At 38.4% G+C, this 20538-nt stretch overlaps 1 protein-coding gene across 6 annotated transcripts in view; it reads right to left on the reverse strand.

The window, feature by feature from the left end:
- The window catches only part of mid2 (midline 2), a 153916-nt gene that overhangs the window by 15209 nt on the left and 118169 nt on the right, over positions 1-20538 (reverse strand). For all 6 annotated transcript variants that reach the window (XM_008420371.2, XM_008420372.2, XM_008420369.2 and 3 more), the window contains 5 exons: positions 16618-16725; positions 12141-12289; positions 10032-10159; positions 9151-9294; positions 1796-1957 (listed from right to left, as the gene is read on the reverse strand). In XM_008420371.2, coding sequence (XP_008418593.1) covers positions 1796-1957; positions 9151-9294; positions 10032-10159; positions 12141-12289; positions 16618-16725 — 691 coding nt within the window. The remainder of the gene's footprint in view (positions 1-1795; positions 1958-9150; positions 9295-10031; positions 10160-12140; positions 12290-16617; positions 16726-20538) is intronic.

A 20538-nucleotide genomic window follows, 5' to 3' on the forward strand; every position in this document is an offset into this window, starting at 1 on the left:
TATATTTTTTTCTTGTAGCAAATAAACTTCTGAGAATTACATCAGAAAATGACCTCAATTACAAAGTCAGCTACTTAATTAGTGCTGTTACTTAGTACATTTTATCAATTACTTCTTCAGGGACTCAATCCTCTTGAGTGGTATAATGACATTGCCATAATGTCATGCTAAATTGACCAAAATGTGACCAAAATGTGACCAACATTTGGTCAAAATGTGACCAAAACCACATTTCACCCCCCGTTTTATGTGGCATCATTAAATGTTGCACACGTTTTACAGAAGTTAGTGTGCAGTTGTGTCTCCGTTGCTTGCTCTCAGTCCATAACGACTGAAGTCATTGATATTAATGAATGATGAAAAACAAAAAGGTCTTTAAGAAGTTTGTGCTGAATTGACAAAACAGAGTTGGTTAGGAAAGAAAGATTATTTGTTAGAGGAGGAGGAAGAAAACCTGCCTTCACTTTGACAGTTTCCAACACACCCATTTCAAAAAGCTGAGCATTTTCCCACTGCAGTTAATCCTAAATGCCACAGACAGGCTCCTGACAAAAGCAAGTTTGTCTTTTACCTCTCTAACGTATATATTCTACATTGGGTTTCATAGGCAGAGTCTATAAACAATAATATTAACTCATAATGTGTCATGAGCAGCTATTTCCCTGTAATTAAAAATAAGTGATGAGGAGGTTTTCTTGCACATCAGAAATAATTTTTATCATATTGTAATTTTCAATGATTATACAGAAGCACAAAATTTCCATTTGTACTACACCCAAAAGGCTGTTTGTATTTCTGAATCTATGCACATTATTGACCTACAGTTTGTGAGTTTTTACTTCCTTTGCTTCTTCAGTCTTTCATCCTGCAAACTGATAACAAGCGGTGGATGCAGAACAAAGTATAAAGAAAGAGTTCAGTGCAAATTCTTTTTTTCAGCTTTTTTTTTTTTGATGAGCTTTTGGGAGAAAAAAAGATAAAAGAAAAACCAAAAACACATCCGCAATTTACAGGGGAGCAGCTGTTACATCAATAAAAACATTTACGTTAGAAAGAAAATATCTCTCCCACATTATGTGCCGGTACAAAAAGAAATAGATAATGCTGCAAAGACAACTTTGTCTGATTCAGTGTTAAAATGCACCAGCCGTTTTTGCAGAATGAGTAAATACTGAGGTGCTGTTTGTGTAATACAGCACCACTGTGGATCCTGCAACATCCACAATGATGCAATAGGAAAAAAAAATGAATCTGCTTCTAACTCACTAAAAGTGTCGGTAAGTAACAGGAAAAAATAAGGAACTCTGTACCCACTCTTTTCTTGATCCTTCTGCTTAGCATGTTTTGCATTGCCACTAGTTCCGATTAACGCCCAAACAAATAATTTAAAAATAAAAAAAGTGCTCAAGTGGACGTAACACAAGATTACTAAACACCAATTTTAAAAATACTGGTTTTTATATAATCACAAAACATCACAAACTTCACTATTCACTACTATGTCTGAGCTCATCAAACTGGACACATGTCACTCCTTCATAGCAACTACCACGTATCTCAGCAAAAGATTAAAGAAAGATCCTTTGACGATCGACCTGATCCAAAACTTCTCCGAACTCTTTATTAATCAAACACGGATCTCTGAGAAACGCTTGTGAGCATCGGCAAGTTATTAAACCCAAATGACACAGACAGCAGAAATCCTGCAGCGGGAGTTGTAATCCAAAACAAAATTAACAAGGCTTGTAAATATTCATAGAAAACCCAAAGAAGTGTCACATGTGCTCCGACTTACTGTTGGTTTTGAGGCGGGCCGGCTCACTGTTGCGGCTTCCCGCCTGGTTGATAGCCTTGACGAAGAAGATATAACGGGTGCCACTCTGCAGGCCATGTACCGTGTAGTGGTTCTGCTTGATGTTCGGTACAATCATCCAGCTGTCTGCTGAGTTGTACAGACCTGGTGGAGGTCACACACACACACACACGCACGCACACACACAGAGTGGATACCTATTAAAGTTTTCTTGATGTCTGAAAGTTGCACAGAGTCTTGCTGAAAATAATTTTCTACTGATGGTTACAGCAACAGAAACATTCTCCCACATATCCAACTGGAACAGAGCAATATTTTCTTTCTGAAAACCTCGAATTAGTTATTGCACACTAAAAGGCGATTCCTGAAAGTTATGCAACATTTATGTGCACCTACAGATATATCCCATTACAATTCTAACAGTTATTACAACAAGTACCCAGGAGGCAATACAGTGTGTTCACTGAGCTGAAACCATATGGCAAAAGGAACAATCTGTTCAAAGTATCAAAGGTACTATAAGTAATCGCCTCGAAGCAAGAGCGCGTGATACCCTTTAATGCTTAAATGTACGAGAGCAGGGGTAATACCAACATGACCACAGCTGGTGGACGCGTTCATTCAAAGTGAAGGGTTAGTAATCATGGGTTAGCTCCACATCCACCTGTTGCAAACGGTCCTCTTGGTGTCTAAGATGTGAGCCTTTTTAAATAGAAAAAAGAAATCTGAGCTCAGAGCTAAGGAGAAATGTAACTTTTAAAGGGTTGTTCATGTTCCCTGTCTTTTGGTGAAATGTTAGGGAAAATATTTCACATCTCACTGATGCACTGTTATGCGACAGGCTACTCTTTTTCATAAACGATGATTTTCTGCTATAATGTCAATTTGTTTTGGAGCCTTTTTAATTCAAAATAGTGTTTTATGCAGCCTCACGTCTTCCAATCAACTCTCGACAGCTTCGTGTGCCGGCTGATGTAACACATCCTCCCAGCATGCTGCTGCCACTACCATGTTTCATGCCGAGTATCGTGTGGTAAGAGTGATGTGCGTTGTTATTTCACCCCATATAACAAAGTGGATTTTAGTTTCGCACATAAAGTGCCAATAAAATAAAAAATACCTTTGCAAAGCCCTTAATATGTATGGAAATATTGAGATGTTAAATACAATCTGAAAATAAGATGAAATTTTATTTTACAATGAAAAAGACATGTTGTGCCCAAAGATGTAACTACTGTATAATGAAACAAACATACTCAACATTTTTAAAAACATTTTGACTGCAGCATCAGTTATAAAAGGTCTGGATGAACCATAAAAGTATAACTCCTTAAATGGTCAAGTTTGTGCTTGCATTATGCATCTATATTTTAATATAGAAAACTGCACTGTGGCATTAAGTTGTGGCGCACCGCCGTTCATGAAAATAGGTTGGATTGCTTAGAAATACTGACAAACATTTACTTTTTAATAAATCTCACACATGAAAGTAAATGTAGTCGTGGCAACAATGAATGAGGATTATAAAGCAAATTTCCTGGAGGGAGCTCTGACACAAAGAGCCAGAGGATCCTGGCAGCTCATTTAAACTTTAGCAGTCAAAGAAGTGAAATAACTACCAGATGAACTGTCTCCTCTTTCTTTCCTCCTGCACAATTACAGAGAAATATAAGCTCTGAGAGGGGTACAGCTCTCAGGACCATACTTACTTTGTCCCCTCTGGTTAGGATGCGTTGTAAATTATTGAGCCAGATGGAAACAGCATGCATAAGTAATGGCAGAGAGTCTGCTTGTAAATATACATACTTCATGGGACGCAAATAAGGCCTTTAAAAGTTAGCCGGCTTTAAGAATGAATGAGAGGCCGTGTGTGGGTGGTGGGGGCTCTTAAAACTACATTTTTATCTGGGCAAAGGAGGATGCGGGGCTTTTCATCTTCCTTAGAGATGATAGAGGAAGAAAATAAAGATGCAATGTCAAACTTGAACGATGCACCAAAGTTTTACAGTTTGCTCCTTCCCACAGAGAAATGGATCCTTTGCACAATTTATCATTTGTCAGCATCTCCTATAGATAGTGTTATGTAGGCCTTCAAAAGATAAAAGAAGAATGGAGTAGAGAGGAACGATTAAACGTTTGAACTCTTTGTTAACACTTCTGATTTCAAAAGTTTCCATTTTTGCTAAATTAGGTCAGAAGACACCAAGGAGGTTTCCTGACTGAAGTGCTCCTCCCTTAAAGAAAGCTGTACTTGAAAGCAATGTGCAGAAATAAAGAAGAAAAGAGAAAATAGAGGAAAAAAAAAAGAGGGTAATGTGTATCCAAACACCAAGCACGTGTACTTTTCCAGTACTGTATATGTGCGTGTGCGCCTGTGAGGAGGGAGCTGTAGCACAAAGTATCCTGGGAAAGGAAGTGGGTTTGTCTTTGATGATGCAACACAGAGTTAACAGTGGCAGAGTGTGCCTGCATGTGAGCATGGACGTGTCACCCTTTCCACTTCCTTTTGGAGGAAAACACTGCGCTTGCTCAGCCACAGTGATTCAGATTTTCTCCACCGGTAATTGTGTTAATAATTCAACAAATCCATGAACTCTGACAACACATGAAGCATGGAGATCATATGCCTAACTCACTAGGCCATTAACACCGCCTCGCTGTAGGCCCCTAGGTTACTAAGAAATATTTCATAAAATTAGGTTTTAATTGATGATGATAAACCAAAATATCTGCTGGCAAAAAAACAAAACAAAAAAGAATGACACAGCAAGACATGAGCCTGTTTTCCCGAAGCGTTTGCACTGTATGCCACCTTTGTCTTGCTTGTCATGCCTTTAAGATACGTACTGGTTTTTATTCACTAAGTGACAACGGCATTATCATTTTGAGCTACGAAAATCTCGCTTCGCATCAACTTCGACTCCCTTTCTACCTCTGCTTCTTTCTGAGAGCCCACACGATGCTCCACGTTTCACAGACCACAGTTAGAAGCAACACAGCATAACTTAGTTATTCTTCTTTTCATGCTACAGCAGCTTGCAGAAATAGAAAGACCGCTTGACGTTTTGCAAATTTTCCCCTTGGGTAAAGAAGGCCCCAGGTTTGAATACAAGCCTAGGGTGTTTCTGCATGGCATTTACATGTTCTCTCCTCACGTGTGTACGCTCTCCCCAGGTACTCTGGTTTTCCTGCTGCATATCAAAAATATCACTGTCGGGTTAAACGGCCTCTCTAAACTGTCCTGAGGCACGAGCGTGTGTGTGTGTGTGTTTGCTCAAGATTACAGATGACATTTTCTTTTTCTTTGACCTTATTTTGTAACTATTTTCTACTGTAAAACGATGTTTTGACACATTGACCCAACTCCTACCTCCCTTGAGGAGCTGAAGCCTGGGGCGAGGGGATTGTGGATGGACATCAGCTGGGAGCATTTAGCCACTTGGAGAGTTTAAGAGAAAAGCTATATTGGAGAACTCAAGTGGCATGGCAGACTTAATGGGTTTCTCTCTTTCTCAGTTTCCACCATGAATCTCCGAGGACTCTGTGGCAGCAAAGCGCTGAATTTCTGAGTCACTCGGAGTATCATGGCTGAAATGTATCCTGATGTTTCAAATGGCGAGGGCACTTGAGTTACATGGTTAGATGGAGAAATGTCAGGCTACAGAGCAGAGAGTGGAAGAGATGATGAAAGGATCAAAGAGTAAAGAGGCACAGGTGTGTGTGTGTGTGTGCGTGTGTGTGTGAACATGCATGAATGTGCATATTTATGTACATTAATGACAGCCTCCTCATATTGGTAAGTGGTCATTTTCTCCAGCCCTACACATCTATTATTTTCCCCTGGTCTCATATTTGTTTCCTCCCCCACAGCAGATTCTTTCCTTTCTGTTCATAGAAGTTCTGAAAGCAAACCAACTTTAGTGTTGATTATCTAATGAAGCCCCAGCGTGTTGCTTCAGGCCGGCAGCTCTACTGATTAAGATTTGGTTTATTACAATTGCACTTTATAAATGCACTGAAGGGCATCGTAAACATGCTTATTTGGGAGAGCAGTATATGAACTGGATTTATTTCTGTTCCAAATGCAGTTTTTTGATTTGACCGCTATGGCTCACCACCACGGGTGGCACAGAGTGGAGGGAAGGCACAAGCACTCCAGGGGGGAAAATAAGTGATGTCGTTTTTGCACAGTATATGTTTTTATTTACATGCCTGTTCCACAGGACACCCATTTTGTTGTGTAGCGTAAGCACTGTAAGGAAATATGGCTAAACAACCTGATTGGCTGATGACTCTGAAACTCATGCCTCTCTCAGGGATCCTGATATGGTGCTAAATTAAAGTCACATTTCACAGTTTTTAATGCAATCTGGACTGCATTTGTTAAAAATCTAAAACCAGACTGAATACGAGTTGGATAATTTTACACTAAATTATTTACAACTCAGGTTCGGATTTCTGAAACCTAGAATTAAAAGGAAATCATAAAGGAGACTTTAATTCTTTTATTTGGGATTAAGAGTATCTTAGAGTAAATATTTTAAATAATTTGTCAGATTCTTTAAAATGAAACTTTATCTGTTATGCTGCATTCAGTTTCAATGTGACTTAGCAGATACTGTAAAATCAAGAATCACAATTCCATTTATTGAGAACGTCTGTCACTATTAAAAACAGTCATCGTTGGACAGAAATTTTTAATTTCTATTAAACATTTAGCATGTAAACAAAATGGCTGAGCAATAGTGGAGGTTTGTTGCTTTATTCATCTTTGTTCAAACAGGTCAGTAACGATGCCATTAATATTTAATACCAATGTGGAATCTTTGTGTGACAAACATCAGGATCAGGATCCTAGGACGCCTGAAAATACACGCAGCATTAACAGGTTGCAATTAAGTCTCTTTTATTAGAAATTATATGATTTTACAATCCCATTAACAGCTTTCAGCAGATGGCCTCACATTTAAACGTACAGTTCTCTGCTGTAAGGAGGAGTTCATGATCAACATAATTACTGGAAGGTGTCCAGCTCCTGTGGCTGTAAAATGAATCCTAATTACTGGTGCTCCACATAAAACTGAAACTTTTGAAAATGCTTGTGTGTGTTTAATGATCCCAGATGACAGCTGGCCAATAACTGAATGAGTCAGCAAGACATAAGTCTATTTTCACACAGCTGTTGTGCTGTATATCACCTTTGTTTTGCTTGTCATCCCTGTAAATACCATCCCGGTGTTGTGTTATCAGTTGAGTGACAACGGCATCAGCATTTGGATCGGGTTTGTTTTCACTGTGCTGTCTGGCTTCATACACACCCGTCTGTTAGGATGTCAGTGGTAGATCAACTTTGACCCCCATCCCCGCCTCCATTCCTCACAAAGAGGCAAATGGTTGTTGAACTGTGGCATACCACATGCAGAGGCCAAAGTTTGCAGAGAAAAAATCTTGGGTTTTTTTGGGGGGGCGGGGGAGTTTTGACACTGCCTACTACAGCTTTCCTTGAAATCTGACCTTAATTGCCAGCTCTATTTTCTACTGCTATGCCTGGATGATCCTGCAAAAGGCACAGTTCATAAGACACCATGACCCAACTTCTACATCCCATGAGGTATGAAAACCTTCAGGGAAAGAAAAAAAGCAGAATGTATCTTAACTGTAAGACTACTTGGAAAGATTGAGATATTGGAAACTGTGTTATAAATCACGATTAAATAGCTTTCAAAAGCAACCAGTAAAGGATTTTTGTGCAGATATATTTGACTTTCAGTGTGGAAGACAACCAATGTGGCTCCATATTGGAAAAAAAATCTTCCTAAAGGAGATTACTTTAGCCTTTATCAGTCTTTTTTCTGGTATGTTCTCACACTTTCTCTTCAACAACCCTTCCACATAATATAACACTTAAAATGAGACATGTATACTCTGAGATTTCACTCAGGTTTATTGGACTGTCTCTAAGCATCGCTCAGGCATACTTTGGAGTGAACTTGCAGGCGGACCCTCTCCTAACACATGGTCAGCTGTATTAGATCTAAACCACTGAATCTTATCAACCACTCAGAAACAACAGCTAAAGCACTGCTGGCATTCTTCCATAGCACTATATTAACATACACAGATACTTCAGAACGGAAAAACAGTCTCCTGCTTTTGTAAATGAACTCACACCTGCTGATGATTAGTTAATTAGGAGCTTCTGATTAGCAACACCTGGCGGTTTCCCACATATTTACTCTTCTACAGTAAGCTTTTCTGCTTTTGCAGTTTAGCTCAGTCATAGTAAATCAGAAATTACAAATTGTTGCTTGTCTGGGGTTTTTAGGGATTAATTTCTGAATCTACTTTATCTTCTAACAGAACTCCCTTGGAAATAAAACATGCACAGTGTTTGTAAAGGAGTGTGTGATTGTTTTCTTAAATCATCAAGGCTGAATAAGATATTTATTTTGGAAGACTGTAAGACTCATTGAAAAAAAAAACTGTTTCTATAATATGGAGGACCTTTAATTTATCATTCAGCAATGTTTGTTGGAAAATACAAAAAAAAAAAAACCTTGAGAAATAAGTTTGTATATTTGTTCCACTGATAAAGAAATTAACTTTGAATTTTGTATGCTATCTAACAGGTACTTGCATAATAAAACTTCCCTTGGTTTTTTTCCCATTGGACTTTCCTGGGAAGTCGAAACTCCAATCTGGGAATGACGCCTCTCCCATGATGAATGGGTTCCAGTTACAAGCTAGAACACCAGTGGGATCTGCTAATTGCTGTGGCCAGAGACCAAGCTCTCTACTATTAGCAACGCATATTGATGAAAAAAAAAACTCACTTCTATTGATTTTAGGCATTCAGACACTGAAGCAGCATTTTTACATCTAGAGGCTGTAAACAGTTCTGTGTGAGCCACTGGACTGATGTCTTATAAACTCTTAGAAATGCAAATAAAGATTCCGATTTACAGTCTATTTTGTATTTGTGGCAGTGGAATGAGACACAGACCTTGGAGGAGCTCAGGTACCAGGTGAGTAGGGGTTTGATTTGACTTTTACAACTTCGTTTTCTGATAACTGAGCTTTTGTCTTTTGAAAACACTCCACTTTTTTTTATTGCAGGCTCCATGGAATTTGTAAGCTATACAAAAAGAGTTGCTATTATGAAACATAAACTCTTCCTGTCATTTGACTACATCTCCTCAGCCATAACATTATCCGACCGTGAAACATTTTCTGGTTTGTGGCGTAGTCATTTATAGGCTCTACAGTCTAAATATGTTCTCTTCAACAAAACCGTTCGTCTGAATGCGTGTGTGTTTGAGGGTGTGCTCTCGACTCACTGATGAAATTTGTCTGGCCAGTGTAGATGGTGTACTGCAGCTCATAGGAGGTGACGCTGAACTCGTCTTCTGACGTCCAGTGAACAGTGATGGTGTCATGGGAGGCGGTGCACAGCTCATCCCTGATGGATGGCGGGTTGGGCGCTACATATGGAGAGAGAAAAAAATCAGGATTTACTTCTAAGTGATGCTTCTTTTTAAAAGATCAAAAAGACAAAGGAATAAGTTGAAGATATTTAATGATACTTAGGAAGTCTCTGACAGCTTATAATCAGTCTGTCTATGAGTTCCTCTAAACTGGACAATCCCGTAAAAATGTATTCATACCCACTGAGCTGTCACAACTACAAATGTGTATCAATTTTACAGGGAATTTACATTGTAGACCAACAAGTAGCACAGTTGTAAAATGTAAGTGAAATGACACATTGTTCAACATGTTGCATAAACCTATATTTAGTGCAACCTGTTTAGTTCAAAGTTCAGAAGTAGAGCATTTATCGAAGAAGCTCCCGAGAGGCCAATGATTACTTTGGAGGATCTTGCAGAGATCAAGTGGGAGAACATGTTGACAGGACAACTAATAGTTCTGAACTTAACTGTGACCCCCAGGTCAGATTAGAAACAAGAAAGCTATAAGAAGACACCTAATCAGCTCTATTTGTGGTTTTGCCGCAAGCAAACATGTACATGTGCATCTTCCATTCAGTTTCTGGTCCAGCTGGTGCAGTTAACAAACCCTGCATCTCACGTATATTCACCCTGCATTTTACAGCATCATTGTAAAGAATGTTTATATATTAAGTAGAACATTCCTGCAATGAAACTTTTACTGGTGATCAAAAATAATATTGTATTTAAATTAAATCAGTAAGCCTTACCTGTTAGGTAATCTAGGCCCTCTAATATCTTCTTCTCTCGGGAAAAGTCAAGAGCAAAGTTATCAAACGCTTCATTCAAGTTCACATCAGGGATGAGTACCTGGGAGGAGGCTGTCGCCATCGCTACCCTGTGAAATGATCGGGACAGAAGAAAGGGAACAAATCAGCAAAAGGGGCAAAAATATAAAGGTTCAGGCGGTCACATCGATGTATGAATGTGGGAGAGAGGAGGAGTGTGAAAAGATGAAAGGTGGTGGAGGTGGCTGTGAAGCAGCGGAGTGACAGAAGCGAGGTGACGGGAGGAGAGAGATGGTAGACACAAGAACAGGTGTGGAAAAAGCCACAAAGAAGACATCTGCAATACGTTCTGTATGCCTCTATTGCCAGGGCCGGCCCAAGGCGAAAGCAAACTAAGCAGCCACTTAGGGCCCCAGGGCCACTAAGGGGCCCCCTCAGTAGAGCTAATTTATTTATTTTTTTTAGTAATAATTTCTATGTCATTATAATATCAAAAACACACAATTTCACTATGAAGTGATTTGTTTTTACAGTAATATATATATTTGATCAACTATGTAGAAACCATTATTTTATGGATAAAAATAAAAAAACAAATTGCTCTTGTGGACCCCTGGTGGCCGTGGTAGGTACCGCACGCTTCGCCGGTAACATGAGCTGCTGTGCAATAAGCAGCTCCTGTCAGAAGTTAAGCTAGCAAAACAATGTCTCAAAAAAGGAGATCATTAGAACGATCTAATGATCGGGCTGCTGATTGCAGCCAGTCCACATTGTTAGCAGAACTAGAGGGCCCCAAAACCAAATTTCGCTTAGGGCCCCATGGAAGCTTGGGCCGACCCTGTCTGTCGCTGTGTTTCGAAACAGATGTGAGACTCAGCACAAACTGAAACCTCTCACAACTCTGCAGCTCGACAGAAAGGTACGATTGCTTTGAGGATGAGTGAGCAGCTCGTGGCAGGGACCAGAGTTGCAGCAGAGTTATGCAGCAGACTATAGAGTAAAGCACAAAGCAGTTCTAGGCCTTCAAATTCACGGGTTTCAGGGAAGTCGGTGAGGGTTCAACAAGACTGAGCAACATAAAACATGCAACTCTGGGTGAAGACTTCTCGACAAGATCTGTCTGTCAGACGGAATAAAAAAAACGCCTCAGCTCAAGGTGGGAGTAAAGGATGTGGGTAATGAAGACAGAGCTGGCTCTTAAATGATGGATGATTCTCAGAAGAGGCTTGACATTGATTGCAGGAGCCAGGTATGTTCGATACGATGGTGAGTTTACCAACAGCCCTTCAGCTGGATTTCAAAAGTAAAAACTGAATAAAGGAGAAGCTACTCTGGAGTGAAAGATTTGATTTAAAAAGTAAAAAACGTCTATTTTCAGATACATTATAAATGAGTCTTTTGGGAAAATTCAAAACAAAATCCGATCTAGAGCAACGAATGTACGTAAAGAACCCGGGCTGACTTGAATAAAGTTCCTTCTCACCTTTTATCTTTAATTTACAACCACTTTTCTGTAACTAGGTATCTAGACTAACTTTTTGCACTGATTGCACCGAACAGCAGCACAAAAAGTTTTTACTACCACGGGATTTAACATAGCATTTTTACAGGCTTGGTTATTTTTCTCATCACTTTCCATAAAGGCAATATTGACTGGTAAATGATTTAGTCCAGTAAACATGAACTATTTTCTGACTGGTTTAGACCACAACATGACCTAATGTGAGCCAGTTGAACCGCAGGGAGATGCCCAGTGTCAGAGGCTTCTGTTTTTCCTCGAATGACTGATCGCAGTGGTTCGACAATGTACACGGTTTATCATGCACCAATGAGAACTCAAGTTGCTTTAATATGTTGGTTGATTTAAAGAACAAAATGTATAACTATTATTCACATAAGCACTGGCTTATGTGCTCAGTATTGTTATTGATGTATTCACGATCACTTAAAAAATATGTATCGTAGCAAGGTCTGAGCTGCTTTCAAGCTGGACACATATTGAATCTTCCAATTGGCTTTGGCAGATAGAGCTAAATATTTATTACTTTTTCCACCTTCCTGTGTGTGCAGAGTTTCTGTGTCATGACCCACCTCTCTGCCACGTTCCTGGCAGACTGAAGGAAGCGTGCATGGTCGTTCTCCTTCAGGCTCTGCTCAGCCTGGGTGATGAGGGCACTGGAGCGCTCCAAGCACTGGCGACAGTTTGCAATCTGCTGAGCCAACTTGCGCAGTTTCATCACCTGAGACAAGCACGAGCACAGCTAAGGTTGCTTCGTTCTGACACAGATACAGATTTATGTTCATTTGCACAAACCGAATGTTGCCAAGATTAATTTCTGTTATGATCACTGTTACAATAACAAGACTGTTTGTGGTTTTTCTTCCATGCTGAAAACGCAGACAACAATGGCGACTTTATACTGTGTTACCTGGGAAATGTTTGACTACCAAAACCTCTGCAAGAAGCTTCAGCTGTACACAATCTTTCTTTCAAGCTGATTCTAATGTTGTCATTGTGGAGGTGTCGAATCTAAAAACCATTCATGCTTGCAGAAGCATTTCAAAGGACCATGCGAGGTGCATCACAGTAGCGTAAAGCATAAAACATAAGTTTCAAGTACTTGCATTATAATTCTAGTAATAATAATAACTAATATTAATTYCTTAAACTTCACAATTTTATGCTAGTTTGTGTCAAATTAAATCTCACATAAAATATATATTTTTTTGTGCTTGTAACCTAGCGTAATGTTAAACAATCACTTCCTTATCTTTGACCAATGTCCACAGCAATGGTCTGCAGGTTTCAGATGCCCATGAAAATACCAAAAGTAGGAAACATGTGATTATGGGCAATCACTAATCACATCCAGAAAAAACTGTACTTCCTGTCCACCAAGAGACAAACCAGGGTTCAAGTAAGGCTACTGCATTTTGTAATGCCGTTTCATTCAACAGTTGAAATGTGATTTCTCATTGAGAATAAGGAAACCATTCAAGCTTTATTTGAAATTAAAGTACTCTGTTTATCTTCATTCAGGCTTATTTCCTGACTCTGGATGTGAACTTAGTTTGATGAAACCCCCTTAATGAAATGACCACAGGCTGTTCAAGAGTTAGAGTAAACAACATGAGAGATACACAAATACAGTGCTTCCTTTATGGGACTTTCCCACTGTAACCATGATTAGCTAGGAGAAGATTAAAAACTCATGCAGGACCGAGCCTGTTCCCATCGGACATTACCATGGAAAATGTCCTAATTACAACGAAAAGCTTAAAACCAATCCACTCTGGCATTTTGGGTCATACTTGGTATGACTATAGCATTTATGCAAACATCTCTATGTTTGCATACACACTTTCACTGTGAAATGTTTCTCTTCGACTTCGGTGTCAGAAACATAAATCTGAAATGAAGTGAATCATTATCCACCTTTATTCAGCAGGCGATAAAAGGTGCTGAGTGTCGAGTTTTAAAGCTTAAGACTTAATGGGGTGTTTTACGGACGTCTCAGCCAGTCTTTCTCTTTGGCCCTCATGAACAATATTTGAGCTGGTTGGTGACTGGAAACAAGCAAGATGGCCTTAATGATGGGATATTATTTGGCAACATCTGCTGCGAACAACAATTTTAGAGATGATTAATCCTCTCGCTCAAAATAATAGACAATATGGTCCAGACTGAGAGCGTTTCTGTACGAGCATCTGTTTTATTTAAACAGACGAGTCCATGTGTAATAGAAAAAAAAACTAAAAAACGCACACAAGTGGAAAATTGTTCATTACTGAAATATTCTCAATGTTTGATTGATTTAAACAAGTAAATATTTAGATTATATTGATTATCAGAAATAAGCTTTTGACAAATTTGATCAATATTATTCATTTGTGTATTCAAAAGCTTATACCATATAACGTCTCAATATTATTACATTGCACAATGTTGTTCCAAATTCACTGTGTCAAAGCTAATGCTAAGGTTGGTCCTTGTTTCACTAACAGCTTTCCACATCTGGACTGATAGATGAATAAGGAACCAAACGTGGAAAATATAAATTTATATCAACAATTAAAAGTAAATCTTCCAGTCTTGGTTCAATAGTTCATTACACTGTAATATATTTCTACACTACAAGCTCAGTATACTCACCTCCACATGCCTTCCTTTAAATGTTACTTACTTTTACTCAAAAAAATAATTCATAAGCCCACATTTTATATTTAGATTGAAATCTCAAGATCTTTATTGTATTGTAGTTGTCCAAATAAACAGGAACAAACAGTAGTGCCCTGGAGAAAAAAATTAATACACTACAAGGTACATGAGACAGGTGTTTCACTCCTCAGTTGATTTTATAAATGGATGTAGATGATTCGTCAGCTGCTGTTTATTTGCAGAGGCACTGCTTCATTGTTGTGAATCAATGAATTGTGTGCTTCTGTAAGACCTGCATATTGTTGTTCTGTTTTCTTCATGAAATTTAATAGTGTTTATTGATTCAAGGCAGCTAAATAGGATGTCAGAATCTGATATCAGGGATGGAGTCAGGGCTCAAACCAGGACCTCATTAAATGATTGATATCGGAAGACTCTGAGTGAACTCAATTCCTGTTGCTGGTCTACAACACATGTCCTATCAATTATTTGAAAGGCTCACATGAAACTTGATTGTTGTTCATTTTCAGAAGATTGGCAAAACCCGCTAAAAACATGCGAGAATAAACTTTTAAAACGATTCTGAGAGGCAGAAGTTCTGGCAGGTAAATAACAAAATCTAACCTGCCATTTTGAGAACTGAAACTTTTTATTATCTTGCGATAATTAAGTATTTGCCTTTTTACGTCAGTAAATAAATAGTTAGGAATGTGGTTGCACAATATTAGGAAACTTAATTGGTATTTTACTTCTTCCATCTCTCTCTGTGACCTGAATTACTTACTTGAAGGTGCATTCTATTAAAACTCTAAATTACTTGTATGTATCGTTTCAGCATGAGCAAACATTCATGCACAAATTAAAATACTAATCTAACCACCCAGGCAGAGAAATCAGAGAATCTGCAGTGACCTTCAAAATAAAATCCTGGACCTGGCTCACATATCCCCGGCTGTCCTGGAGATGCACAGAGCGCACTTTTTCATAACTTGTATAATGTTTAATTCAAGGAGCTAACTTTATAAAGAATGTTTCCTGCAAGTCTTATCAATATATGACAAAGGAAAACCAGACTGAAATCCTTATGATCAATAACTGATATCACAGCGAAACAGTAAACATGGAGGCACTACCTTGGCACTAATGGAAAAACGTGAGTTTATTGAAGACTAGCTGGATGAATCAGATTTGTAATCAAGTGAACAGCTATACAAGGCATTTTTAACAGTACAGCAGTTTTCTTAACCACATAGCCTAAATAGCATTGATTTTAATGATGTGTTGGACCAGGTCTCAATATTAGTCGAGTTTTAAGTGACTTGGGTCAGTATTAAAACTCGGCATCGGGACTTCCCTGGTTTAATGTTCTAGGAACCATTAAAAACAGTAAGAGAGGATGCCTGGCAGACAGCCAGTTATATTATTAAAGCACACACATTAGACTATGAGAATGTGTTTTATTTTGACAAATTGTGACTATGACAGCTTAGTAACCCTCATGAGATCCAGAGCCCATTAGAAGGACTCGAGTACCCGACATCACTGCCTACAACAGAAAACTGGATCAGTGGTTTGTTCAAATATGTAAGACTAACTGTGTTTCCCTGATAATGCGTGGTCATGTGGCATATTCACTTTGCACATTTCCTTCCTTTTCGTGACCCTTTCAGGTATTTCCTGATGTTTTACATTTTCTTTGTTTTTGACCTATATCTTATCGTCCTCCCTTTCCTGTCCTCTGCCAGACTGACTGAGACTCTAGGGAGAAGAAGCTCTGCCTTTTGTCTGCAATCTCCAGGAATACACTGGCACGCTTCCTTATTCTTCAAACCGTACACACCAACAAGCCAGTTCTCTCCTTATTGTCAGTGCCCAGGAATATAATAACTTTTCTGCCATCTTAAAAATACTTCAACCAGCAGCGTGCATATGTCCTCTGGGAGATTCTCTGTCATGAATCCCTAAACGCTCAGGTAGAAAAAGCAGCCGTATTATACACGGGTTAGGGTTAGACCACAGACATTTCTTTTTAAATCCTAGACTTCCCTTTGAAACCCAAGAGTGAAGTTCAGAAGTTTTCTACATTTAGGTCAGCTGCCTGCATCTCAGCAGTAGAATACTAAAGAAGAGGCCTGACAAATATATTCAGTCCACAGCAGTTCTGGTTTGTTATGCACTCTCTTGTATAAAACCAAAATGTGCTTGCAGACTAGGACTGCTAGTGGCCTCGTCTGCAAGCACAACTGTTTAAATTATGTGAAACTCTCAATTTGTAGTCTATTCATACTGACCTGTAAACATAAAACACGACTAAAGATGCATTTTCCTAAATCCCTATAGCACAATGTTCCTAAATACATACAACTTTAATTTTCTGACTTTACATCCCAGTATTCTAATAAAATGTACCTTGGACTCTTTGATCTTGACAGCGATGACCTGTTTTCTCTGGCGGATGATTTCCACCAGCTCATCACACTCCTCCACCAACTTAGCTTCATGCATGGCAGTATTTACCTGAACAAAAAAAAAAAAAAGGCAATAAACTTAATWAAAAAAAAAGACATCTTTCACACATCTTGCATTTTTTTACACTGCCAGAAATAATAATAAAAAAACTGTTTTTCTTAGTAAATTATCATTTTAAATCTTCAAAGGTTTCATTCATTTATCGTTTGCATTATGCAACCCGTACACCTGGTACGGATGCCTCCAGCAACATCATGCACCTGGTATGGAAATACATCTGACGAATGCAGCAACAATAGGCGATTTAACTCACTGTTTTCATGGGAACAACCATAAATCATCATATTGCTAAACTGATGTTAGTCCAAAGGGAGAAAAGAGCGCTGGAACATTAAGTTTATAACATCGGACATGATGGGGAGAGAAAAAGGACAGATCCGTGTAGACAAACTTGTTCTATTCAGCTCGTAAAATGTACAGCTAGTCGTGGAGGAAAATCCTTACACAGTTTCCCCAAATCGTTACAATGATAATGCAATGAAACTACAACTTGTTCTTTTATGGAACCTGAAAAAGTATTCCAAAACTCCAGTTTGTATAAATGTACTCTTAGGGGAAAAAAAAAGAGGCAGATTATTTGGAATCCTGCAATCTTCACTGGAAGAAAAATCCCACAGATAGCCGTCTGGGATTTACTGGCAAAATATGCTTACATGGTGCCAATTTAATATATTCTGTGATTATATTCGGGCCAAAGCTGCCGAGGCAACTCAGCATCACTTCCCTGTATGAGTCCAACACAGTTTAAACAGCCAACTCTAAAAGTGTTTTTGCTGAGTTGCAACAATGAGCCCCAAGCAAAAGGTCTGCCAACTACATAATATAATTACACTGAAAGCTTCAGAAACACTTACGGCAGAAGTTTAAATAAAAAAATAAAAAAAACGGACAAATGTGAGGCATAGTGGTAAGGATTCTGTCAAAGATATCAGGTTCTTAAAATGTACTGAAAAAGTGTGCAAACATATGAGTTAGTGTCCGCGTCTATCTCCTCAGAGAAGGAGAACATGACTGGGTGAGATTGTATCTGATTTCTGCTCTGTCTCCTGCATGAATTTAATTCTGTATTGCATTAAACAATTCAAACTATACACTGTACATCCCAGCATAGGTGTACGGATGTGGAAACTGTATTTGCAATAAAGCAAAAACTAAAAAGCTGCACTCATCTTCTCTGAGCCCTGCTGAGATGTTCGCTGTGTGCTTTACCTCACAATGACTGGAGACCCACATTCTGATAGTAGGACTGTGTGCATCAGAGAAATTACAAAGTTTTCTCAAGAACACTTGGGAAACAAAGCAACCCGGTGCAGTGAGAGATAGAGGCTTTAACCATTTAAACAGCCACATTCAGAGCTGTCCAAAAAATGCAGACAAGCAGCAAGAAACGTTTCCTCGCAGAGACGCGTGCCATCAAAGATGTTCTCCAATGCCACAACATCCACAAGGCGCATTGTAGCTTTAACTGCTTGACTGAGTCCTAGAGTATTTGTTGTCAAAACCAGCCATGCGTGAGGCTATTCTGCTGTGTACCAATTCATAATAACTTATACAACATTGGAGAACGGTCTGGAAGGAGAAAACCTTCAATTTTCAGCCAAGATGGAATAAAAAACATAAAATGTAAAAATAAAATGAAAGGGACCAGAGGTACGCTGTTAAAATGCAAAGACTAATCCTGTCAGGTTAATTACAGATGTGATAAAATTATTTGTAATTTTTATTTATTTATTTTTTTACATTTGTTTGTTGATCTTTAAGTGGATATTAAAAAACTGGAAAATAACTGAAGTGATTTAGTAATTCATTTCAAATTGGTAAACTTATTTTCATTTGTTACATTGTTAAATTAATCAATTGCTTATTTTTGAAGATGATCACATACAGATATAACAGAAACATGAAATTGTGTTTCTCAGACAACTAAAATAGCAACTAAGACCAATGAAAAGTATTTTAATAGAGAAATTCTTTTTTATGCTCCACACATTGTTAGAGAAGCTGGCTGTTCAGAAAGTAATGTAACTAAAAGCATGTAAGGTTTAGTGGAAGAAAAAAGTGTGGTAGAAAATGTTTGCACAAACAACTGATAAGTGCAGCCTACGGGGGAGTTAGAAACAAAGTTAATTCAAGTGTTTGGGGCAGATTTCACAGAGACAGATTGCAACGAGAATATGTACTTCATAGACAGACAGATTCAGGACAATGGCTGCAGCTGTCATATTCATTGTTTTGAGTCACTTCAGACCAAGAGACAACATCAGAAACATCTTACTTGAGCTAAGAGGAAGAAGAACTGACCTGATGCTGCTTATGATGAAAGTAAATTTTGCATTTCTTTAAGAAAACAAGATCTGAGAGTATAGAGGGATAGTGTAGGGGTGCAGTCAGTGAGCTTTTTGCTGACTGGAGTTTCTACAGTCAGGGAAGATTTCATGTGTTGGTGTTGGTCCACTGTGTTTTGTCAATTAAAAAAATGCAGCACATGCCTCGTTCTGCTGACTAGCTTTATGAAGACCCTGTTTTGTTTTTCCAGCAGCACTTTGCACCTGACCCCGCTGCCAAAACTAACAGTTCCTGGTTTTAATTAGATTGGATTTACTGGGCTGATTGACCATCTGACCCAAACCTCAGAGGTTATGGGCTATTGTCAGGAGGAAGATGAGAAACACCAGAACAATGCAAATGAGCTGAAGGCCAATAAAGCAGCAAGGAAAAAAAAAACCTCAACAGAGCCATGAACTGATCTCCTCTATCACATGCCTCATTGATGCAGTAAGTCATGCACAAAAAGCCCAGACCAAGTATTGAGTGCAAACACTGAACCGTCCAAGGCTAGCATTTCTATATAGCACATTCCTTTCTCATTGGTCTTCATAATCTTTAAATTTTCATAAAAACTGAATTCCGATGTTTCAAAAGTCGTTAAGCATTATTGTTAAAATAAATAAGTAAATTCCTGAAACATTTAAATCGGTCTGGAATTACATAGTTATGTACATTTAAAATGTTTATAAGTGTAGAAGGTTAAAATAGGCTCCATTTTAGAGAGCAGATTGAAAAAGCAAAAGATTGTCTAAAGTAATATAAATGTCCAACACATCTTTTACTTTCTAGTGTGTAATTATTTGCTGGAATAATGGGTGCTGAGTGTTTTAAAGGTGGCCCATAAGGCTTTTTCCTTTAGTGAGTTGTAAACCTCTGCAGAGCCACCGTAAAAGCTCTGCAACGGTTCCAAAGCCAAAACAAAATGACTTTTCTCCCTACAGCTGCTCGTAAAGCCTCATTTACACAACAGGATTCTCTTTCCTGAACAGGTATTAACAAAACAATAAACAATAAGAAAAAAACAGCTTTACAATAGCTGGAATAGCTTTTCTAACATTTTTTTCTTACTGCTTTGTCAAAAAGTTGTAGTAAGACTCTAAACGCTTTATTCACATTTTGGCACATATTATTTTGGTCAAAAAAATGCCATTTTAATTGCTCATTTCACTCTTCTCATATCATGTTATTTTGAGCACTTTCTGTGTGTTTGACTGTTTCGGCTATTATCATCTAAACTATAATGTGGGCATCCATTACAGAAAGAGGCCAGCCAAATGGACCCATATATTACAGCCATGAATAGCATGAATGCATTTTGAAATATAATAGTCTATCTTGTTCTGCCTATTGATATGATGATGATAACACATTTTTGACACATTTTTCTGCAGAATTGAATCACCTGTGGATGATTTCCATCAGTATGGCTTTGAGAAATGTTGGATTCGTTTCTGACAAGTATATATATATATA

This window comes from Poecilia reticulata, linkage group LG10 (assembly GCF_000633615.1).
Source record: "Poecilia reticulata strain Guanapo linkage group LG10, Guppy_female_1.0+MT, whole genome shotgun sequence".
In the NCBI taxonomy this organism is placed as follows: Eukaryota; Metazoa; Chordata; class Actinopteri; order Cyprinodontiformes; family Poeciliidae; genus Poecilia; species Poecilia reticulata.